The sequence below is a fragment of the Periplaneta americana genome, chromosome 10 (assembly GCF_040183065.1).
Source record: "Periplaneta americana isolate PAMFEO1 chromosome 10, P.americana_PAMFEO1_priV1, whole genome shotgun sequence".
Lineage (NCBI taxonomy): Eukaryota > Metazoa > Arthropoda > Insecta > Blattodea > Blattidae > Periplaneta > Periplaneta americana.
The window spans coordinates 146,174,189-146,200,441 of NC_091126.1; the positions used below are offsets into that span (position 1 = coordinate 146,174,189).

The 26,253-nt window shown below is 36.0% G+C and overlaps 1 protein-coding gene across 6 annotated transcripts in view; it reads right to left on the bottom strand.

The window, feature by feature from the left end:
* The window catches only part of GABA-B-R2 (gamma-aminobutyric acid type B receptor subunit 2), a 591,629-nt gene that overhangs the window by 65,328 nt on the left and 500,048 nt on the right, over positions 1–26,253 (bottom strand). For all 6 annotated transcript variants that reach the window (XR_011334566.1, XM_069838231.1, XM_069838230.1 and 3 more), the window contains exons 6-7: positions 18,773–18,956; positions 4,155–4,388 (exon numbers count right to left, since the gene is read on the bottom strand). Coding sequence is in view for 5 of the 6 variants with exons in the window: in XM_069838231.1 (XP_069694332.1) it covers positions 4,155–4,388; positions 18,773–18,956 (418 nt within the window). In the remaining variant the exon portion in view is untranslated. The remainder of the gene's footprint in view (positions 1–4,154; positions 4,389–18,772; positions 18,957–26,253) is intronic.

Here is a 26,253-nt window from a genome sequence, read left to right on the forward strand (position 1 = left end):
ACAAGGACTGGACAATGCATCTTGTAAACAGCGCGCTGTCTTGTAAGTAATGGTTAAGAGGATTAAAGACTCTTGACGGTACCGAATGGAAGTACTGAATGACAGGAATGACATCTAAAAGGAGTGGGGGGCGCATGGCTTGTATGTTTATAAACTATACCGACTAAAATATTATCTTAGCCGCCACGGTGGTCTAATGGCTAGAGCGCTGGACTGTGGACCCGGGTTCGATGCCCTGCGTACCCAAGATTTATAACTTGTGTTGGGTAAGCTCGTGGTCCATGTAACACAGAGGTTTTCTCCGGGAGCTCTGGTTCGCTTGTGGTATCTCAACAAAATCATCATCATCATCATTATTAATCATCATCAACGCGGGTGTAGCGTGGACTAGCAGCCTTTGACGCACCATGGGCAACGATTCTGTCGGTAAATTGGTCTACACTACTGGCTTTATATGGGTGAATGACCAGCAGTCAATTACCTTCCATTAGTAAAAAAAATAGTTTTTCCTACATATATATCCCAGCTCAGTAATAAGCAGGTGAAGAAAACAATTGAAGGGCTCCCTGCAAATTTGGGTGGCTCCATTTTCTGGTCAAATTAACGTTTTGCTTGCTTCATGCGTTAAATAACATGTCCGATCGTTTAGTGCAAGAACGGAGTGATTCCAAGCATTTGGTAATAAATTACAGTGGAAATGAAGCTGAGCTGCCAATTGTTTCGTTGCAAAAAGGAGGTAGCCTACATATATATACGGTCTTACTAATACAACTCTATATACAGACGTTTAACTGTCTTATACTTATGCACTGAGTAGCTCGTTTATACGTCGTGTGTAAATTCCTTACTAATCAGTACATATAACCTATATAATAGTATAACTGTTACACAGCTACGTCATAGTTTCGTCATTACTTAATTACGAAACGATGAAAGAGTAATGGAACGGAGAAAAACTCTCTCCGGCACCGGGATTTGAACCCGGGTTTTCAGCTCTACGTGCTGATGCTTTATCCACTAAGCCACACCGATACCCATCCCGGTGTCGGACAGAATCGTCTCAGTTTAAGTTCCAACTCTTGGGTTGGCCGCCCTCTGCACTACATCATAGATGTCTATGAACGTAGGACCTGAGTCCACACATGTGCTGAAGTGCACTCGTTATGAGTGACTAGTTAGCCGGGATCCGACGGAATAAGCGCAGTCTTCAACCACGAAGTGATTTGCGCATATCATAAATATTATTTTAATGTACCGAAGTACATATGATATTTCCATGCAGATATTCTGCGTCATCATACCTTGTATGACGTAGTGCAGAGGGCGGCCACTAGAGGGAACCCAAGAGTTGGAACTTAAACTGAGACGATTCTGTCCGACACCGGGATGGGTATCCGGTGTGGCTTAGTGGATAAAGCATCAGCACGTAGAGCTGAAAACCCGGGTTCAAATCCCGGTGCCGGAGTTCTTCTCCGTTCCATTACTCTTTCATCGTATGATGACGCAGAATATCTGCATGGAAATATCATATGTACTTCGGTACATTAAAATAATATATTAATTACGAAAGGTAATAGAATAACTGAGGTTCTCTATTGAATCCGGTAGAGCGCTCTAGTGTGCCGTGTTAAGTATCGATAGTACAACTGGCTCTGATCGATTACTACACTATATTTTGGTCAAAGAGTACAAGCTACAGCAATATTATTCTAATTATTCTATGCTCTTTGGTTTGTTCTTCTGTGGTTACAAGGCAACCATCATTATAAAATGACAGTCGATATGACAGGGAGGCTGGCGTTACTCCCAGGCTTTGGTAGCCACGACTCAACTCCATGAGACTCTTTGGATAGTGCAACCGCTTTAAAATGACCTTGTCTTAACTGGGCTAAACAAAATCCCTCCCTAACAATATCTACTTTGTTGATCGATGGAACTATCATAGAGCCAATTGGCTAGTATAGATCCATCGATTCATAGAGTCATTCAACCTAAGAGCCAACTGGCTAGTCTCTGATATTGAGACAACTCATCCTGCCTAAGGTTTTTCCGTGGTTTTCCTAAGGCGCTAAGACAAATGTCGGGATGAGCCCTAAAAGAAATGGGCCACGGACCTGCACTCATATCCCCATGAATCTCCCTAATTAACTCTAAATTAATTAACAATTACAGCTCTGCCCCTCTTCGTAATTGAGCCATCATATAGCCAAATGGCTGGTCTCGAAATTGAGACGTTTCAACAAGGCTCATGACAATCACCTCCTATATAATAGCCAAATTGGCTAGTCTCTTATATGAGACAACTCATCCTGCCAAAGGTATTCCGTGGTTTTCCTCAGGCGTAAGACAAATGTCGGGATGAGCCCTGTAAGAAATGGGCCACGGACCTATATGTCCTTCCCCATATATATTCTCCTTTATTATCAGAACCTATAAATTGTCTATTAAATATACGAGGTCACTCAATTAGTCGCAATTTGACAGGACAGGGACCTCTCAAATTGCAGATTTAGATTTCACGGCGCTTCTTCCGACGGCCTTCACATGCTTTTTTCATCGAACAACAGATGACAGCGTCTTGCCATCCTAACGGCAAACACCAGCCAGCTCTTCCTCTTCCCGTTCCGTGATCACTTGATCAAATCTCAGTCCCCCTCGCGTATGTGGTACCTAAGAGGTTACGTCCAATTTCGACTTCCCCTTCAAAATTTTCTAGAGTTCCTTCAGTGGAGCAGCGTAACCCGGAGTGAGACTAGTGGCCAACAGGCTTGGAGCTCACATATTTAGTTTTGTACAGCCCCCAACCGCTTGCAGGGACGTGTTTTGCGTACCTTTTAAATTTGTCCTCCCAGTTCTCTTTCGATTTTTCGAACAGCTGTTAGAGGAGCGGCCATTTTTCCTCTATATACAACGCTTAAACAAGGGGTTTCGTGTATATAACTACTGCAAAGCAATTCCCATTGCATAGTTACAGGCTGTTTATACATCCATCGCTTATGCATGGTTTATTAGTAACGTTTTCTGTCCCAACTCTGCATAAGTCTCGTATAAAAACTATACACGGTTTATTAGTAAGACCGATACAGTATATATAGAGTGAACCGTAAGTAATATCCTTAATTTCAGTGTGTTATTCTTTGAGATACTACAAACAAAAAAATTAAGAAAATTTTGCTCGGTTTTGCTTTCATTTCGAGCAAAAATTATTTTATATGAAACAATTGTGTGTTTAAGGAAAGCCATTGACTTAATTCCCAACATGTTCATTCAGTTTAAGAGAGGAGTACAGTAAAGCCTCGATTATCCGTCTGTCTTTCTCGCTCGCAGAAAAAAATATGACGTACTGTACATTATATTACTACGAATTTTTTCTACAGAGTGTTTTTATAGACCTTTACCCTTACGCATTATGGCCTACTCTTCGAGTGGACGTACTGTTTATCTTCTAGGCAGAATGTCTTCTACAAATGTCAAAAGAAAACATGTACTACAGAAAAAAATGCAAGTAATTGAGTGGTTTGGGAAAAGAGAAAATGTGGTTCATCTCACATCACAATACGAGATATGAATTACAACTCTAAGCGATTTAGGCTAATGAAAATTAAAATATAAACTGTATAAAATTTGTAAATCTACAACATGAGACCTCTACTATTCCTAGCTTTCCACAGACAGTCGTCATAAGTTTTCTTGGCCATTAAAAACTCCCGTCGTTGAAAACCAGACATAAGTACAATAAATAATATTTTAATAACTGACTTATCGAAAAATCAAACATGAATTGTAAAAAAAAAAAAAACATACTTAAATTAGTGAACTTCTGATCCACTACCTAGCGTATTAAAAGAAACGACCATGGAGGAAATTACGAAAATATTTTGTACTAAGTTTAAGAAAACTGTTTATGTTACGGATTATCCGATTTTTCGATTAACCGTTCACTCCACCCCCTTCATTACCACGGATAATAGAGGTTCTACTGTATATTACGATAATAATTGGTTGGTTTTGTTCTTTAAATGCGCAGAAATTTGATCCGAACAAATGTAACTTTTCGTCCTGCAAAATTTTCGAGCGATGTGCCCACGGATCTGATGATCGACTGCGGGCGGACACAACACAGACTACACGTGGTGTGCAGTGTGACCCCCTACCGTCACTCCCTCGAAGCTGGTGTTGCGGAGAGCCTCCAGGAACAGGTCCTCCCACAGCGGGTCCCGGTACCGGAAGTCCACGACTGTCTGGTTTTTTCGAAAGTGGCGGATGCGATGCGCCACGTGCTGGATGGCCAGCGCCACTGCCCAGATGCCGTCGTACGTGTAGCCGTGGAAGCGCGAATACTCGGAGCCACGCCTCGAGTCGTACTCCAGGCGGTACTCCTCCGCGGTCTGCAACAAGCGACCACCAAGTCATTCACAGACACACCTCCCTTTCGGCCTCTTTCTCTCTTTCCCAAATTCGTATCATCCTTTTATACCTGCAACCCTATTGCCTTCCTTCCTACTTCCATAGTAATGATCACATACTGTCGGTGACACAGATCATCTGCCCTGAACCTTGGAGAAGTTAGGGGTGATTGTTTTGACAGGTCACAGTATAAGAAGAATCTTGTCGGCACCTTTGATGGTGTTGGTACTAAATTCAAGCTCAGTAAGGTCTAATTCTCAATGAATCCAACTATGTCGCTAGTATCAAACCACTATCAAAATATTAGTAAAATATTTATTTATTTATTTTATGCTCGACCATGCCGAAATGTAGTAATTATACACCTGGTAGCAGTCCTTTAATGCATGTCATTAAAGTACACCTACTCATTAAAGTACAGGTGTTCAGCCAATGACAACTCAGCTTACAGGTGTTCAGCCAATGACAAGTCAGCTTTGTACCGTAATAAAACCGCAAGTATCGATTATTCTCGGATATGCAATCGAAAGAGAATTAGCGAAAAGTCACGGAGGCTGGAAATCCAATACTGTCGCAGAAGGTTATGTTCTGTTACTATAATAATTAGCGTTAATTGTAAATAATATTCAAATAAATTAAATTTGTCATCTCGTTTTTCAATGTCGAATTCAATAATCAAGGTTATATCAAGTTTAACGGGATTACATCAAGGTCAATGACATTATTGTTCCTCGGAAAAAATCAATACTTTCGCGTCTGCGCACATCTCACAATTCACGACCTAGAACAAGGTCAGATACAAATAAAATGTATACATCTGAATAATTTCAAGTTAGAAATATGGTCGAGCATAAAAAGTCGTATGAAACTCGCCTATAATGGTAATTAAGAAGCTCGTATGCAAATTATGAAACTCGCTTGCGCTCGTTTCATAAACATCCATACTCGCTTCTTAATTACATACTATCATTATAGGCTCGTTGCATAATGTACTATTATTGGTCAGTAATACGAATAATCTTGTATGTATATTACCTATCATTAATATTATGTCGTTAGGAAGTCAAAATACTTATATCCATTGTTGACGTTCATGTTCGCACTTCACCGCAACGGACGCCATGATGTAGGCCTATTATGTTGTACTTGGATCAATTTTACCAACATAAGCCTCAAACAGTGACTTGAACGTTAACGTTAATTAGTGAATATTTTCATGATGATTGCATACGGAAGTAATTATTATTATGGTTATATTGCCATTCCTTTGCCTCATGTCTTTAAAATTGTTAAAAGATGAGTAATGAATGTTTTCAGTTAATATTAAATTATGCCAGCCTGTCGTAGATGGAGATCCATCTGGTGGAAGTTCCAGATAATACACCCGTTTCCTGACATGCGCACTCAGAATTTGTTCCCACGAAATGGCTTAGGTGTCTTTACTGTATGTTCTCTATACTGTGGACAGGGGTGAGGCTAACCTTGGAGCAAGCGGCTTTAATACCCTTTCTATTTTCAAAAAAAAAAAAAAAAAAAAAAAAACATTTCTCTCCATTTATACGTGGAAGATGGAGGTGAACGTTTGCTTTCTCTAGTTAATATAATTGCTGATGTAAATATATATTTAAAGCTAAGACGTAGCAATACAGCTTTCGTTTGTAGTGTTTGTGTGTATATATAGAGGTATCTCTAAGCGTATCTGTATTATAGCAACGAAATTTATTAACTTAAACTTTAGTGTACTAATCATACCGCCTCGTAAGAAAATAATTCATTCCCAAGTACGTGAAATAATAGCAAAAGTAATAGAAAAGTGTGATAATGAAGCCAAGAATAAGAGTCTTATACATTTAGTTACTTAGGCCACTAAACGTTCAGAAAATTACACTGGTTTGTCTGAATTTACGGTAAAACAAATTATAAAAGAAAATTTGAAAAAAAAAAAATAAAACACCGGGATCGCCCCAAAGAGGACTGTGAGGGTTATTTTCAACATACATTAAAAGTGGAAAGCCAATATAGATTTCGACATAATACAGTGCCTGCAGTAGTGGATAATCAGATTATTTCTTTGGATAACGGAGACGATAGTGATAGTGATGATAGCAGCAGTGATGATGATTATGATGATGATAATGATGATGAAAGTGATTCAGAATTAGCCACTCCATTGTAATGCGGCGCAGAATTGTTCAGTCAATATTTTTATAATACATGCTACATTGTATTTCTATTTTCAAACTTTCTCTCTCTTTCCATCCGCTCCATCCATTACTAGTGCAAAACTAGCCCCAACTCCGCATTCCTTCCAGGGCAGATGAGCTGTGTCATCGACAGTGAGAGTAGTTCCTAAAAGTCGAATATGGCCGTCTCTTCATTGTTGCCAACTAATACCAGATATCACCAAAGAGGGTAAAATCACAATGCTACGTAATGAAATAACAATAATAATAATAATAATAATAATAATAATAATAATAATAATAATAATAATAATATAGTGTTAACAATCACAATGTCTTGCTTATTTACCACATCTCATCTTTATGTTGCGAGACGTTTCCCAAATGGTTCAATAACCTATTTATGAAATAGTGTATTTTCCTCCTGGACTTCTGGCATATTATGTCGATAATTAGAATTAGTATGACCTAATATTACAATTTATTTTGTCTTGCAACATGAAATTTATTGCTTTGCCTGAAGAGTTTACGATTCATGAGACCTACTCTAATTATTTACTTGTTTTACTGTAAACCGAAATCACTGCTGCCAACATAACAGTTAGTAAATAACTGCGAGTTGTATTTGTCAGTACCCGAAATTTGAAACGAAGTTGGTAAAAGAAAATTCAAACTGAGAGATAGAAAAGCACTATAGTCCACTAGCATATTTAGTAATAGTGGAAAAATGGTTAGGTTTCACTCTTAGGGTATTAAGTAAGCTGATCTGAACTATATTTACATACTATAAATAGTGTACGCCTTGGAAATAGGTTTCGCTTAGTACGGGTCGTTCATGGGCAAGATACAGCCAGCTAAAGCTTTGGTTTCTCTGAACTGTCGCATGTGAGATGCGAGGTACGAGGCCCGCCTCGCACAAATCCGGACTACAGAAGAGATAGTGAGTGGTTTCTATAACTGCGAGATGCTAGGTCTGCGCGCCTTGCATTTATGGAAACCACTCAATCTCTCTCGTGTAGTCCGGATTTGTGCGAGGCCTGCGTACCTCGCAGTTATAGAAACCACTAAATACATCTTCTGTAGTCCGGATTTGTGCGAGACGGGCCTCACATCTCGCATCTCGCATGCGTCGGTTTAGAAACACCAACGCCCGGTTTCTTCAACCTTTGTTAAATTATAACAGTGTGTTATTCCATTTTAACTGTAAACTTAACAGTTGAAGCATTTCTTCAACTACTGTTAGTACAAACCTATGTTAATTTAACTGCCCAATTTCATGCAGTTAAATCATTAACTCTCTGTTAGCATAGAAGTATCCAATATGGCTGGTGCGTTAGATGCTGAACTTATATATCTGGATTATTTAGAAAATGATATCCATGAATACACAAACAGAGGGAATGATTTCTTTGATTTGACAGACCAGAAGTACATATAAAGGTATAGGCTGTTTTCTGCCAAGCCTCACTTTTCGGTTTCAACTTAGATCCCTTTGTTTGTTTATTCTTATTAATTGGTTTATACTGCGAAAGAATTTCCAGCAGAAGGTTTCTTTCGAATGAAGAGAAATTAGTCCCACGATTTCTTTTTGTTCCAGTGTTTTCCACTTCATAACAGCAATACCAATACGCCGCTCCACGCTATTGTGATACAGACGAGGAAAGAAGCAGAAATCAAACCTGAGAGAATAGAGAGACTTCTATCCTCTCTGAATCAAACAACGGAAAAAGCGAGAATCGCAATTGTCAGAGTTCAGAAAACAGAAGTGAGCCTATACTTGGTTATAGGTTATGGTTAAACTCTAGAATCTCTGGTCCTAACAGAGAGTTAACAAACAGAATGTTAAAATGTGAAATGTAAAGTTGAAGAAACACAATATTTTAACAGCAATTCATACTTTTAACTTACATTTAATTAACGCTATGTTAGGTGCATTTTAACAAAGGTTGAAGAAACCGGGGCCAAGGTTTTAATGTGTACTGTATTGCCACGAACTAAACTTAACTGCACTAATGAATGCCAGCTTTATAGACCTACCATTGCCCAAAACTTGGCAGTCCTCTAGTCTATCTTATCTGTCCATAGTAAGCGACACAAAATCTTATTAAGCTCGATGCAGTGGAAATCTGCACGTGTACCTCTGCAGTCGCGTTCGGTCTACAATAGTAAAAGTTCGACTGCATTTGCCAGAGCGAAACTTGTGCTTTACAAACTATTGCTTTACAAGTACTTTATAGTGTGCATGTCTAATTAACACGGTTTATAACTGTATTACTAGTTATAAAATAAATATCGGTAACATGTTGAAACTAAAATATATTAATTAGTAAAACTAGGTTTACTAGCTTGTAAAGTACGAACTTTTACGTATATTTCTATTCATTTTATACATTACATTGAGGATCTCTATCTGTAACTTTTTATTTTGAAAAGGTTAGCGTTACATCAATTTACATTTAAAAACAATCTAGATATGAACTGCAACATCACTGTAACGAACACGCTTAATGAGAATATGGAACAAAACATCTGCACATTGTTATCTCTTTTTCCATCTGGCAAGTGAGAAGTGTGGCAATATATGCGTTTGTGAGCTCGTGTCCGTATTGGGTTGAATTCATAGAATTTCTATCGTCAAAGGCAATATCTATTTAACTAAAAAAATTTACAGACACATTTCCAAAGCTTGAGTACAGCGTATTGAGATACACTCTCCAGAATGGTGACAATGAATATCGCCTACATTCCTACAAACCATATTTCACATTAACTCGCCATCAGGGATCAATTATTTTGCAGATATTTTTGCCGGCCGAAAAATCAAGATCAATATGAGGGCAGGGAACTGCATTTTACATTGTATAGTTATACAAAATACGTCGCTGTTTCAAATATATGTTTGTCTTACACAAGGTCTGGCAGAGGAAAGAGCAATTTTAAGGAGCATATATCTCTCACAGCACACTTGAAGGGCGATAAACTTCGCGTACATTCTATTGCCAAAACAGTACCATTTAGTCATCAGTAGGGCCGTGACATCGGTATATTTGTATTAGTCTGAGATGAACATACGACGCCCCGACAGAATGTAGTCAAGTACAGGCACCGGAAGCGAATTTGACACACGTCTAAGCAAGCACGTTCCGTGTTTTGTATACGATTATTGCGTATTATAAAATCAAGACAATACAATTATTGTATAATAAGGGCTAATATCGTAAAGGTCTAAAATGCTGGTGAGGTTGTGAAATCATACTTAAATTGTCACAAATGTGGTAAAACATATGTCTGAAAAGATATTTTTTTTATACTTAGGGTTTTGCATTACAGTTTCAGAAAGCCGAAAAAGTTATGGCGTATAATTTTGCTTCCTCTATATTGAACTGTTACATTAATTTATTTATCACATCAATTTCGTACCTTACTTTTCTTTCATGTTGTATGCGGGAAAACTGCGTTCAACATCAGCTGAAACTAAGGGCGCATATGAAAAATATTTCATATTATCAATTTCATTTCTACATCACACAGTAAAACAAGAAAAAACACGTGGTTTCAATTCATTATGCAAAATTGCAAAAGTTTTTATCAGATGACAGTGCGATTGTTGTAAACTTGATGTAGAAATGAAATGGATGATGTGAAATATTTTACATATGCGCCCTTGGTTTCAGCCGATGTAGAACTCAGATTTTTCCGCATATAAGGTTATACTATCCGACACTCGGAGGTCATTTTCATTTCAAACTTTGAAAATGAATGTTGTTGTTCATTGCAGCAGCAACCGAAACTAAGCGAACAACATGCAAGAAAAGTAAGGTACAGAATAGATGTGATAAATAAATTAGTATAACAGTTAAATGTAGGGAAAGCAAAATTGTACGCCATATACGTTTTCGGCATTCTAAAACTGCAATGCTTAACTCTAAATAAAAAGAGAAACATCCTTTCAGACTTATGTTTTACCACAGTTGTGACAATTTAAGTATGATTTTTCAACCTCACCAGCATTTTAGACCTTTCCGATATTAATCCTTATTGTACAATAATTGTATTGGCTTGATTTTATAACACGCAGTAATCGCATACAAAACACGGAACGTGCTTACTTAGGCGTGTGTCAAATTCGCTTCCTCTGCCTGTACTTGAAACGCCGACTACATTCTGACCGGCGTCTTATGTTCAACTGAGACTAATACAAATAGGCCTATACCGATGTCACGGCCCTAGTCATCATGGAAAATGGTGCAGTGCACAATGTGCTTTTGCAAATAAAAGCTTAAAAAAAAACAAGGAAGATTTCATATTTCACAACACATTTTATCACCACAACGGACCTAAATTATTTATTTACACAAAATCTTAGTCCAGTCACTATTTGGATTACTTTTGTATATTATGCAAGTAATTTTATTTACACAAAATCTTAGTCCAGTCATTATTTGGATTACTTTTCTATATTATGCAAGTAATTTTATTTACACAAAATCTTAGTCCAGTCACTACTTGGAATACCTTTCTTTATTACGCAAGTAATTTTATTTACTCAAAATCTTAGTCCAGTCACTATTTGGATTACCTTTCTATATTATACAAGTAATTTTATTTAGGCTACACAAAATCTTAGTCCAGTCACTATTTGGATTACATTTCTACATTATGCAAGTAATTTTATTTACACAAAATTTTAGTCCAGTCACTATTTGGATTACCTTTCTATATTATACAAGTAATTTTATTTAGGCTACACAAAATCTTAGTCCAGCCACTATTTGGATTACTTTTCTACATTATGCAAGTAATTTTATTTACACAAAATTTTAGTCCAGTCACTATTTGGATTACCTTTCTATATTACGCAAGTAATTTTATTTACACAAAATCTTAGTCCAGTCACTACTTGGATTACCTTTCTTTATTACGCAAGTAATTTTATTTACACAAAATCTTAGTCCAGTGACTATTTGGATTACCTTTCTATATTATGCAAGTAATTTTATTTTCACAAAATCTTAGTCCAGTCACTACTTGGATTACCTTTCTTTATTACGCAAGTAATTTTATTTACACAAAATCTTAGCCCAGTCACTACTTGGATTACCTTTCTATATTACGCAAGTAATTTTATTTACACAAAATCTTAGTCCAGTCACTAATTGGATTACCTTTCTTTATTACGCAAGTAATTTTATTCACACAAAATCTTAGTCCAGTCACTACTTGGATTACCTTTCTATATTACGCAAGTAATTTTATTTACACAAAATCTTAGTCCAGTCACTACTTGGATTACCTTTCTTTATTACGCAAGTAATTTTATTTACACAAAATCTTAGTCCAGTCACTACTTGGATTACCTTTCTTTATTACGGAAGTAATTTTATTTACACAAAATCTTAGTCCAGTCACTACTTGGATTACCTTTTTTTATTACGCAAGTAATTTTATTTACACAAAATCTTAGTCCAGTCACTACTTGGATTACCTTTCTTTATTTCGCAAGTAATTTTATTTACACAAAATCTTAGTCCAGTCACTACTTGGATTACCTTTCTATATTACGCAAGTAATTTTATTTACACAAAATCTTAGGCTAGTCACTACTCGGATTACCTTTCTTTATTACGCAAGTAATTTTATTTACACAAAATCTTAGTCCAGTCACTATTTGGATTACCTTTCTATATTATGCAAGTAGTAATTTTAGAGTGGATTTATGAAAACGGGAATATTTTCCTTGGGCAGAACTACTCCACCTGAAAATTCCTATGCTGTATCTTGCGTCCATGTGTCTAAAGAGTACCTTACACATATGTAGGTGGCAGAAAAATTTGTTGCGGAGGAATCAAATCTCCAAACTATCCGCTCTCTTCGCAGGCGGGAAAGTTCTGCGCAACATGCATAGATCTTTGACGAACCTGAGATAATTTCAAATAGACGAACTATTGACAACTCTTCAGGGCATTCAAAGGAACGAAAAAGACAAAATAAGAGAAGACACCTTTCCTTGATGGGAGGAACAACCAAACATACTGTATACCAAGTAGACTATGTATTGACAAACATGGAACAAGAGTGGATTCAGTGTCTTCAACGTTCAAAGTGGTTTCACTTAGAATGAATGAGCAAACATGATTGTGTGTCTGATTTCCTGTTTTTTTTGCCTGAAGGGAGAAGAACGGCTGAAGCGGAATCTTTTTTAGGAGGTTTATCAATTACTTTAGTTAATATTCAACGGCATATCCGAATATCACACCTTTATCCATATTACTAACTTCCTGCACTATTGTGGGATTATCCAAGTTGTTCCTTTTCAACTCTAATGAATGGACGACTCATAGTACTGTACCGTATTTTTACTTTAATAAATCTCTTCATTTGATCTACTAAACTAAGATTATATATATATTTATATCCCTTACTACAGTGTAATTAACTAAGTTTCCCCTATATACAGTTCATACATTTTATCTTTGCACACTAGCGGAAGTAGAGAAAACGGCAGTGCACACCGAAGCTGTCCACACGTGTCCCGCTGAGCGCTCGGTTATGAGTCTAGAACACGCAAGATAAACCGTAGAAAGGGTCAGTCAGTTTTTACAATTTGAATTGTGTACTGGACTAGAGTCGATAGTAAGTACAGGGACATCATTTTATTTTTACTAACATTTTTAATATTAACTTGCCTATACCTCTGGATCAACGCCGTTTGCTACCCCCTTCCACGACTGGAGTTCGATGATATTGGCGTAATATACAAACAATTCACTTTACTAGGTATAGGAGGGAAGAAAAGTAGTTCATCCATTTACGTAAACTAGGAAATATTGCGCTTTTGAGTTTGATCATTTTCATTTGGTTTTTGTTTAATCAAAATACAGTACAGTATTAACAATGAGTGTTTTTACTCACGAAGTGAGCTATCCATGTGGACGTATTCATTATGCAGTGTATATTATACTGTCTACAGCACATTAGAGTACAATATAGAGAATGAAGTTAAATTAAAAGTAATCATAATATGGATATTTAAACACATTTTTTGTAAATGGTGGCCGTTCATTTCGATACAGGCTTCAGTTCTAATGTGCATATTATCTCACTATAGACTATTGTACCTAATCCCAATTACCAGTTTCGTCCTTCGTACTAGTAACTCATGTTGAAATAATTCTGTACCTACTCTATAAAAGAGTACCTTACGTACTGTAAATTCAATCTTCACTTCTGCCCGATCCGAAAAGATAAAATTACTCAGACATACTATCTACTGTCCATCCAAGTAGTTATGTCGTAGGGTCGTACAAAGGGAGGAAATCACGTGACAGTTAATTACTTAACGAGGCCCTTTTACTTAAGTTATTTTAAACAGTTGTATAATATTACGTAGACGTCCAATTCCTAACAGAAATTGTTTTCAGAAAAGAGCTAAGACAGCCCAGCCACTAGCTGGCGAATAAAAGCTGGTGGGGGAAACCAGGATACGACGTAGGCAAGTGGACGACAGTACCTGTGCGAAAATGATTCAATATTGAAAGCTCTTTCGTCACTGGAAAACGCGAACATATTTTTTGGAACGTACTGTTTACTATGGCCGCAAGGCTACTATGACTGTATATGCGGTCTTGGATCTGTGTGTAGGACGGTTGAACTTCAATAGTAGAAGGGGTGGGAGTGAAGTACATTCAAAAAGTCAGGTATAATAAAAATTGAAGTAAAAATAAAATAATGTCCCTGCAGTAGAGATGAACAAACCTAACTGTCGCTCTCGCTCGCTGTGTTCGTTGCACTTGTCTTTCGAGTCTCGTAACTCATGTGCGCTTCGAGTCCCGCTCAGCATTCTCGAAATAGCATTTGGTCGACTTGAAAAGATTTCTAACTTTGAATAACATACATAATTTAAGTATATAACATTAGAGATGTTTGTTACAAAAAGACAAAAGGAAACAGTATCACAGTTATCAAAATGTTCTGGTTCTACTATCAGATATTATCTGTGGTTACATAAATATAACAAAATTCTGAAATAAATTTGAATTTCTAAGAAACGTAAAACATAGCGTTAAATAAAGCGTTTTTTTTTACTTGAGATTATATACTTGATCTCAAACATACGAAAAAGATTTCCTAGTTTTTAATAAGGGCCTAGTAATTAAATAAAGATTTGGGTACGAATTACTACACTGAACGGTAGAGATGATATTTCAAATAGGTTACTTGATTGTTTATAATAACATTACAGTATCCCTAAGTAAAACTAAAGTGATGGCTTTCAAGGGAAAAGAGAGCAACCGAACAAAAATTGTAATTTAAGATAGTATTGTGGAACAAGTTACAGAATTTAAATACTTAGGATGCAATATATCATACCAAAAAGAGTCTGATCAAATTTAACAAAATGGAAGTATTTAATCAACTTAATGACACTATAAAAAAGTGTTTGAAAAATAAAGCAAGAAAAGACGCAATTTTAAAGTTTTATAAAGTAATGCCAGTGCCAAAACTATTGTATGGGAGCGAAACTTGGATAATGACAGAGAAAAATAAAAGCAAACTTGAAGCAAATGATATAAGATTTCTAAGAGCAGTTGCTGGCTATAAGAAAATAGACCATAAAAGAAGTGAAGATATAAGAAAGGAATTATATATATATAATCTGAACGATAAAACTAAAGAGTATAAAACCAAGTGGATAAACCATATAAATCATGTACAAAGAATGAACATAGACAGACTACCATTTCATTTTAAGAATTACAAACCGGTAGGGAAAAGAAATATAGGAATATCCAAAAAACGGTGGCATGAACAAGATATGTAGATTGCTACAGACAATAATGTCTAACGCGTGAAGGAAGAAGAAGAAAAAGATTGCTTATACATACAGAGTGTTGCAAAACTCCATACTCAAACTTCCAGGAATGGTAGAGAAGCCCAAAACAGAGATTTTTTGTTATATAACCATAAGTCGGAAAGCAATTGATACGTCAGTCGTACCTTCGAACACAGACATTGCTGACAGACATTGAGAGTGTGGTAAGCATTTAAAATTGTTTTGGTGACATTTTGTTTACAGGTATTGTTCAAACGTGCGGCCTCCTGCTTCAATAAATGATGTACAACGACGTGATAATGTGTCTCTCATACGTTGAAATATTCCATGTTGATGTTGTAAGTCAGCCGTGGCAAAAATGTGACTCGCGAGCACATTGTGGCTCGCAATGATAGCTATGCATTTCTCTTGATTCCTATCTCCCCAACCCCCCCTTTCACTCACTGGAGTCAAATTCGGTTCCATTTGTATTTGTCTCTGACCTGCGAGTGGAGTATCGTCGCAAAGTCTCTCTCGAAAACATGTACCTCTACAGAGGTGTGAAAATTATTAGAATAATCTTAATTTTAAAGGTTTTTAATAGTTCCTTCACAAATATTCATTGAATTGATGGATATTGGTATATAATATTACTATACTGATGTAGGATATATTTACTACTAACAATGCCGGAGAGCATTGTTCATTGAAGGTTCAAATGAACGTATACATCTGTTTTGTGCATATAATTTTTTATGTTTCCAATTCCGCCAACATAATATAATAATTTCTGAATTCCCATAACAATTGTAAAATAAGAAAAATACCAATGTGCAACAATGCTTTCCGGCATTGTTAGTAGTAAATATATCCTACATCAGTATAGTAATATATACCAATATTCATCAATTCAATTAATATTTGTGAAGGAACTATTAAAAAACCTTTAAAATTAAGATTATTCTAATAATTTTCACACCTCTGTACAAAAACGAAAGTTTCAAGTAGGATGGGAGGACGCATTTTTGTGCTGCCAATATGATGAGAATATTAAATGTATGATTTGTTCACACGTATTACGAGGAAAACGGTTATAGCCTATAACATAAAACGGCATTATACTACATGTCACTCATGAAACATAAGGTTAAGTATTATTATTATTATTATTATTATTATTATTATTATTATTATTATTATTTTTGTACTGTACGTCGTTCCTTTTTCAGCAGATGTAAGATCGGTTAGAGGTTAGATCTTCAATTTAAACTCACAGATTTACAATGTGATGTTAAATGAAAGCTAGATGTAAGGACTTGACAAATGTTGAACTTTTCAAATCTTTACCAAAAAATAAACATCCGAAGCTTCGTTCTTTCGCTTAAAGCCATGTTCGCTACAACTTACGTTTGTGAAAAATTATTTTCAACAATGAAAATAATAAAAACCAAATTTAGATCACGACTGACAGACAAATACCTTCGTGATCAACTACGACTGACAGTAAGTGACATAATTCCTAATTTTGAAATTCTGTCGCAGACACATTCTGAAGACAGTTAATTTTAGGTTGTGATAATGTGTCCTATGTTTTATTGTTCATTTCTTTCTTCGTTACACGTACTAAACATTAGTTTTTACCTTATACTGTATAAAATTATATTTAAGTGCTTGACGTAAGGAAAATGAAAATCCGTTAATAAGTCAGACAGTTGCTTCACTTCCCCTTCGGGTGTCTGCCCCCCTCCATAGGTGCTATGCACGTTGCAGGTTACACAGTGGCTCGGCGCACGATTATATTTTCGCCACGGCTGTTGTAAGTGATCGGCAGCTACAAGAATCCGAGCAACGAGGTCCTTCTCTGACACAATTGGCGTTTCATACACTAAACACTTTAAATGTTTCCACACAAAAAATCGAGTGGGGTAAGGTCAGGAGAACGAGCAGGCCATGCAATGGGCCCACCCCGGCCAATCCAATGTTCACCGAATGTGCCACGTAAAAGTTGTGTGCAGTCTGCTCATTATGACATGTGTGATGCGCAGTGATGCGTCCGAAGGTGACAACTGACGTAACTCTTGTCTGCGTTCGAAGGTGACGACTGACATAACTATTGGTTTCCGACCTATGGTTATTTAACGAAAATTTTTTGTTATGAGCTCCTCTACCATCCCTACAAGTTTGAGTATGGCGTTCTGCAACACTCTGTATATAACAGTTGCCAAAACAGATAAAAGTTCAGTCTGGTATAACCAACTGTGAAGATTCAAGGATTCTTCTGGTTTAATCATGTGAATCTTACTTGTAATTTAATACTAATATATATTCCAATGTGTTTATTTCTATTTTTATTGTGTACATTTTTATTGAATTATCGGCTTCTGATTTTGTGAGATTCGTATTTGATTCTAACAATATTATTAGGTATTCCACTGTGTTTATTTTTATTTTATGAGGTAAATTTTTATGTAATTACCTCTTTTGATCTCATTATGTACCTAAATCGTATAGAATGTTATTACTTAAATCCGATTCAGTTGTATGTTCAACTATGTAAATAAGTTTTAATTCTGGCTGTGTGTATGAGAAGGCCATACGGGCTTAACTCAGTCAGGTTCAATAAAGCCATTAATATTAATATTATTATTATTATTATTATTATTATTATTATTATTATTATTATTATTATTATTATTATTATCCAGTCTGCTGTCAAAAAATCTGAAAGTTAGAATTTATAAAACAGTTACATTACCAGTTGTTCTTTATGGTTGTGAAACTTTGACTCTCACTTTGAGAGAGGAACATAGGTTAAGGGTGTTTGAGAATAAGGTGCTTAGGAAAACATTTGGGGCTAAGAGGGATGAAGTTACAGGAGAATGGAGAAAGTTACACAACACAGAACTGCACGCATTGTATTCTTCACCTGACATTATTAGGAACATTAAATCCAGACGTTTGAGATGGGCAGGGCATGTAGCACGTATGGACGAATCCAGAAATGCATATAGATTGTTAGTTGGGAGGCCGGAGGGGAAAAGACCTTTGGGGAGGCCGAGACGTAGATGGGAAGATAATAAAATGGATTTGAGGGAGGTGGGATATGATGATAGAGAATGGATTAATCTTGCTCAGGATAGCACCAATGGCGGGCTTATGTGAGGGCGGCAATGAACCTTCGGGTTCCTGAAAAGCCAGTAAGTAAGTAAGTATTATTATTATTATTATTATTATTATTATTATTATTATTATTATTATTCAAATGAAAGACACGAACAATGAAGAAAAAAGTAGGCGAAAAAGAGGAAATTAAAATAGAAAGGAAGCAATAAATGAAGTATTGTAGAAACGAGATGAAGTCAAGACTTACAATCCCAGAAACGGTGATTTCTCCGTTCGTGGATAGGGGCAGCAGATCCGTGAGGATGCAACCTTCCAGGGCTGACGCCAACTCGGTCAACGAGCACGGTACAATTCCTTCCTCGTTCATCCACCATTCCTCGGTATATGTACCCATTATGATCCACTGGTACTTCCGCCCAAACATGCCAGCCCTGCAAACACCACAAAATTAGTGAACAAGATAACCTGTTACAATCAATTCAACAATTTATGCGTACTGCTGCTGTGGCATTCATTCTTATACTGGGTGAACAGTATAGAGCAGAACAGGTTTCACGGCCGGCTGACTGCGCGCGAAGGTGGGGAACTCAAGGCCGCGCGAGGCTGTAAAACCTGTTCTGCTCTATACTGTTCACCCAGTATATTCCACTTCATATTAAACCGCATTTCAATATTAATTGAATACCAATTGGCTGAAATCCATATTTTCTGTTTTTCATTATTTCAAATATCAGTAATGCAGTGTGTAAATTTTATTCTCAGTTCATTACTTCAAGAAGCATTTTTTTAAAACAAGAATACTTTTGAAATAATTTTCTTCCTGAGCCCCACTAGCTGAAACGTTTCGAAAGCAGAGGTCATAAAAATTGTTCTGAAGTCTAACAAGGCAAGATTTATTTAATCTAATGACAAAATAATTTTTAACTGACTGTCAGATCTGAGCAGTTACTACGCTAATCAAATCATCAAAATTTTTGTTCACCTTCATGGATCGTTCTGTATTTTCGTTGGAAAGTCTGCTGGAAGAACAGAAACGTTTCACTTTTAGCAATATGAACATTTACGGTCTTTACAATATTACAGGGACATGTTTCAATAAATAGTAATTATTATGAAATTAATAAGAAATGCGAGCCCTTCACCAGATACTTTTAAATAAATTCTTCATTATTGATTGTTCTCAAGTTCTTCACTTTCATTTTGTATGATCCCATTACGTGAGTTGAAACAACACTTTCAATTAACAAGCATTAATTTGAATTGTGTTATTACATCAGGAAAGGACTGAGGAAGATAAAAAGGAATTCGCCGGGTCACTGGCTGAGAAGAAATTTCCTATTGAAGGAATGGTGAAGGGGAAAAAATTTCGTTGCAGAGGAAGATATCAGGTGGTCGACAACATTAAGATATAGTCCAGGTCAGCTTACTTTATACCCTAAGGGTGAAACCTAACCCTTTTCCCCCCATTACTACATACGCTAGTGGATTGTGGTGATTTTCTAGTTTGCAGATTGAATTTTCTTTTGTCAACTTCGTTTCGAATTTCGACACTGACGAATATTACAAATGGTAGTGATTTTGTAACTGGTATGTTGGCAGCTAAAACAAATGTCGACAATAGAAGTAGATTCATTTTTCGGGCTGAGAGGCCGTGGTCTATTGGTTGGTTTTATACCACGGCCTCTCAGCCCGAAAAATGAATCTACTTCTATAGACTCCGGCCGTGAAAGCCTACACTGCAAAATGTCGACAATATTTGTCAGTACTGGAGTTCCATGAAATTAAAATTGTACTACATTTCTGAGCCGGTTACTGGAAGCTAGTGAAATTTGAACATACTATTAATTAATTAATATCAGTATTAATATTAATTCATAATAGTTATTTTATGTCTTGTGTTGTGGTTATAAGTCAAGACTATAGTCAGGTAAGTTTTCGGAGTTAGTACTAATAATTTCATGTGGTCAAACAAAATACATTTTTAGGTTAGATCTCTTGAGTCAATTGTCTAGTCAAACCGAAGAGTTTGTAATGCTTACTAGAGACACATACCCATGAGTGGCAGGCAAGAAAAATGTCACAAATTGAATCGGCTAGAATCCGCCATTAAAGGGAGTGTTTGCGGCGCGAAATTCGAAAACAGTACCACAATACATTGATGTAGCCTGGTGATAAACACTGTTTTAAACATCTTTTACAAAGGATGAGTCGTGATGAAATAAACATGAATGCAGAGGAGCGCTATATTTATTAAAGTATTATAATGATTCATCTTTGGCGATATTCTAAAAAATAAATTAAATCACCCATATACACTCGGGATAAGTATGTGAAATATTGAATAATGGCAATGTCAACATTAATTTTCAGTATTACTAGTATTGTTTTAAAGGACACAATAATGGATATTTACTGTAATATTTAAAATGATCTATATTTCAGTCCTTTCATGCAAAGAAATAGGAAGGTATATGATGCTTTGAAAATATTTAGTGGTGAAATATGAGATCATAAAAATTCTGGAAACTGATTTAAAATATAATGAGAATAAATTTTATCATAAAACAATCTATTCATTGTGTAGTTAATGACCACCAGGTTTGAGGTCAGTACAGACTTTTTAATACAATTAGTAGCTGTAATAGTAGGCCTAGTAGTAGTGGTAATAGTAGGCCTAGTAGTAGTGGTAATAATAGACCTAATAGTAGTGGTAATAATAGACCTAGTAGTAGTGGTAATAATAGGCCTAGTAGTAGTGGTAATAATAGGCCTAGTATTAATGGTAATAGGCCTAGTAGTAATGGTAATAGGAGGCCTAGTTTTGGTAATATTATTAGGCGTAGTAGTAGTGGTAATAGTAGGCCTAGTAGTATTGGTAATAATAGGCCTAGTAGTATTGGTAATAATAGGCCTAGTAATAGTGGTAATAATAGGCCTAGTAATAGTGGTAATAATAGACCTAGTAGTAGTGGTAATAATAGGCCTAGTAACTTAGTAGTGGTAATAGTAGGCGTAGTAGTAGTGGTAATAGGAGTAGTAGTAGTAGTAGTAGTAGTAGTGGTAATAGTAGGTGTAGTAGTGGTAGTAGTAGGTCTAGTTTTTGTGGTAATAGTAGGCCTAGTATTAGTGGTAATAATAGGCCTAGTAGTAGTGGTAATAGTAGGCCTTGTTTTGGTGGAATTAGTAGGCCTAGTAATAATGAGACCTAGTTAGTAGTAGTGGTAATAATAGACCTAGTAGTAGTGGTAATAATAGGCCTAAGTAGACCATCAGCTATATTTTCACTAATTTCTTTGCATATAATACAACCAAAAACTAGAAGTACACACTTTACAAAACGGAAATTACATGATTAATTCATTTATTGTGAAACAAAACAGTTTTAGACAGATATAGTCTGAAGATTTTCTTATGCACTCTGCTATTATAATCCACTGTAATGTGATGGCACCTAACCCTTACATACATTGTTGAAACCAACCTTATAAACCTGATTAATGTGTTTCTGGAAAAACTTTATCCAAGAAATATTCCGACAATCTGTAAACACATCAAAGGAGGAGCTGCATTTGGAACATTCTTTCAAATGTTAAGATATGTATGTTTTCCTGAGCATCCTACAATAGTAGCTATGTTCGAACAGTTATTTGCAACGCAGTATTTCACCATTTTCTTATTATTTCCCTTCAAGTGTACTTATATGTATTCGTATTCCTCAATAAACATGAACTGCTCGCACTCCCGGCGAAGCATCAACTCCCTTTAATGGCGGCCGAACAGCGGTTCAATTTTGTACGCGAAACTAGCGCCGTTGGTGTCTCTAGTTATATATTACAAACTCTTTGAGTCAAACCAATGAATTTCGTATTGCCAGACAAAATACTTGACATGTTGATTCCTTTCTCCTAAGAAAACATGTTACAAATTATTGAATTATTTAGAATAACCTTCCAAAATAAAGTACGGTAAGTCATTTAGTATGTATAATCGTGTGATATCTGGTAACAGTTGGCAACACTAACAAGACACCAATATTTGCTGTTTAGGAACTGTTCTTATGTGACCCTCCCTATTCGTGGTTCTTATGTGGAGACTAAGAGGAAGGCAGAAAATGGAAAAGATTGGAGAATGCTGGGTTTGCAGTGAATGATTTCCTATTGAGCAGAAAAATTTGAATGAATGAATGAATGAATGAATGAATGAATTGTTTTCGTGAAATATCCGTAGCCTGTAACTTGTACCTACAAGCTTATTTTCCTGTAAACGTAAGGTGAACTTTCGTGAAACAGGTTCCACGAGAGACTTCCTCGTTCCACAAAATCTGCGAGTTATCTAGACCCGACATCACTGCCATCTACCAACCTTTGGTTATACTACGAGGAGACTAGTGTCGCTGTAGGCGGATCATTCAAAACCACAGGAAATTGCCGTATTTTCAACTTCAGATGATGAGTGGAAATTATGGAGATTGTTGGTGGCATGATGAGAGGAATACGGGAAACCGTGATAGAAAGCCTCATAAGTTTAGCTTAGTCCAACACGAATATCACGTTCGCCGGAGCAGGCCTGGTCGCACTACAGTCTCACACGTTAGCCAGAAGACAAAACTTAAGTGGGGAGGTACATCATTAGCTTGAAAAAAATTAGTGAAATTAATTTTATTTATATCTCGGGTACTATAAAAGCTAACTTAACAAAATCTTTCATGCTCAATATACATACATTACACTTTATAAAACACTATTCAGAATATTAAAATGGCTAATAATTACCTGTAAAATAATATCTAATTTGCATAATTTTTTACAACCGTAAAGCATTTACATAATAGCATATACAATTAATTAAATATCTGCATGATTATTTTACTAGAATGTTTAAAGACCTACGTCAACAACATAGTGTAGGATTTTTTTTTTACCTATTCCTTCAAAATTTTTTTTTTCTTTATCGTTACCTTCAATATTGAATTTCCAAATAATTTTTATTAAGAAAAATATATTTCCTGAAGTAATACATAAAAGATCCTAGACTATGTTTTTGATGTAGGTCTTCAGAATATTTCTGTAAAAGAATTATTTACTTACTTACTTACTTACTTACTGGCTTTTAAGGAACCCGGAGGTTAATTGCCGCCCTCACATAAGCCTGCCATTGGTCCCTATCCTGAGCAAGATTAATCCATTCTCTATCATCATATCCCACCTCCCTCAAATCCATTTTAATATTATCTTCCCATCTACGTCCCGGCCTCCCTAAAGGTCTTTTTCCCTCTGGCCTCCCAACTAACACTCTATATGCATTTCAGGATTCGCCCATACGTGCTACATGCCCTGCCCATCTCAAACGTCTGGATTTAATGTTCCTAATTACATGTCAGGTGAAGAAAACAATGCGTGCAGTTCTGTGTTGTGTAACTTTCTCCATTCTCCTGTAGCTTCATCCCTCTTAGCCCCAAATATTTTCCTAAGCACCTTATCCTCAAACACCCTTAACCTATGTTCCTCTCTCAAAGTGAGAGTCCAAGTTTCACAACCATAAAGAACAACCGGTAATATAACTGTTTTATAAATTCTAACTTTCACATTTTTTAACAGCAGACTGGATGATAAAAGCTTATCAACCGAATAATAACAGGCATTTCCCATATTTATTCTGTGTTTAATTTCCTCCCGAGTATCATTTATATTTGTTACTGTTGCTCCAAGATATTTGAACTTCTCCACCTCTTCAAAAGATAAATTTCCAATTTTTATATTTCCATTTCGTACAATATTCTCGTCACGAGACATGATCATATACTTTGCCTTTTCGGGATATTTAATTAATTGTAGATTTTATTATGTAAATGCTTTAAGGTTGTAAAATATGCAAATTTGATATTTTTACAGGTAATTATTAGCGATTTTAATATTCTGAACTCTGTTTTATAAAGTGTAATGTATGTATATTGAGAATGAAAAGTTTTGTCCATTTAGCGTTTATAGTAGCTGATATATATATATATATATATATATATGTATATATATATATATATATATATATATATGAATTTCACTAAATTTTTGCAGGCCATTGGTGTACATCCCACCTCAACACAACATTTTCTCTAGACAAGCTTCACTGCAGAATTAAGACAGACAATTAGCGTGGTGAAATAATGGAGATAGGCCTATGTATTCGGGACCCAGTACTTTGTGGATTACACTACTAACTGTTGAGTGAGAGTGTAAACAGTATGACATCTAAAATAATTTTTATCGTTTAGTTTGTCCATGAAAGAAAACCAAAATTTTCCTCTGAAATGCAGATGGGATATGTTAAACCGGTCATTTAAATTTATTCGCAATTTTTACAGCTTATTATTCACCTTTTCATTTTAATATTAATTTCTACTTTCCACCTGGCTACAAAGTTCGCATTACCTGATGACCGAGATTTCCATTTACGAGACATTATTTAAAATATAAGAAACAGAAAATAAAATTATTTAGAGCGAACTAGTCCCTATTAAATACAGAGTTGTTATCAGTTTGGTTTACCTATGTACCTGCCTTCCTCGGAGAACACTGCAGTTGCTGCCTCTAGAATTATGGTCCGTCCCAGGATTCTGTGGAGTAAATTCACGCATATGATGGCGGAGTCTTTCTGTGCCGGAGTGTATTGCAGGCAGCATCAGATCGAGTCCGCTAAGGGGTAAGATGCTAGTGGTAGAAGGTAGAGTAGAGTTCGGATAGAAATTATCCCCTCCTACAAGCGATTGCTCCCTTCGTTCAATCAATGCCTCCCCCCAGAGCAGTCATTGGCCCTGTCCCTCCCACATACCGCTTGCGCAGATTTTCTACTCCACAGATTCCTGGGACGGCCCATAGTACTGTAACAGCGCAATTAACCTTCAACACACCTACCTTATAATAAATGCTAAAAATGTCAACCACTTTTCACACACAAGTGAAATATCGCGTATATATCGCAATCCTAGTAAAATAGTGTCGTAACTCGAAAATTGTTACTTGTAAGGATATGCTATTTCCTAGTTAAATACTGCTGTAAAAATAATTCAAATACATACCAAAACCTTGGATAATTTACTATTTCATTATTAGAATTTCATACCCCCAGCCAGTGAAACATAGTTGGAAATTACAGTAAAACCCTGATTATCCGTCATCGTATTAACCGATTGGTGGATTATCCGACTGTCTTTCTCTCTCGCTCTTTTAGTTTTGCAGAAAGAATATGAGTACTGTACATTACATTAGTACGATTTTTTTTTCTATACAAAGTGCTTTTACAAACCTTTACCTTTGTGCAGTATGATCTACTCTTCGAGTGCTCAAACTGTCTAACTTCTTTGCAAAATGTCTTCCACGGGTGTCAAAAGAAAATGTGTTTGATAGGAAAAAAGTTCAAATAATTGAGTGGTTTGGGAAATGAGAAACTGTCTCATCACAATACGAGACAGGAATTACACCTGTGTGCGTTTAATGAAAAACAAAAAATATAAAGTGCATCAAATTTGTAAATCTACAACATGAGACCTCTACTATTCCTATTTTTTCACTGACAGCTGTCATAAGGAGTTTCCTTGGCCATTAAAATCCCATAGTTACTACAACTTAAATTAGTGAACTTATGATCCACTACCTAGCGTGTTAAAAGAAAAGACCACGGGGGGAAGTGACGAAACTGTATTATGCACTTAGTTATGAACACCTTTCATAGTAC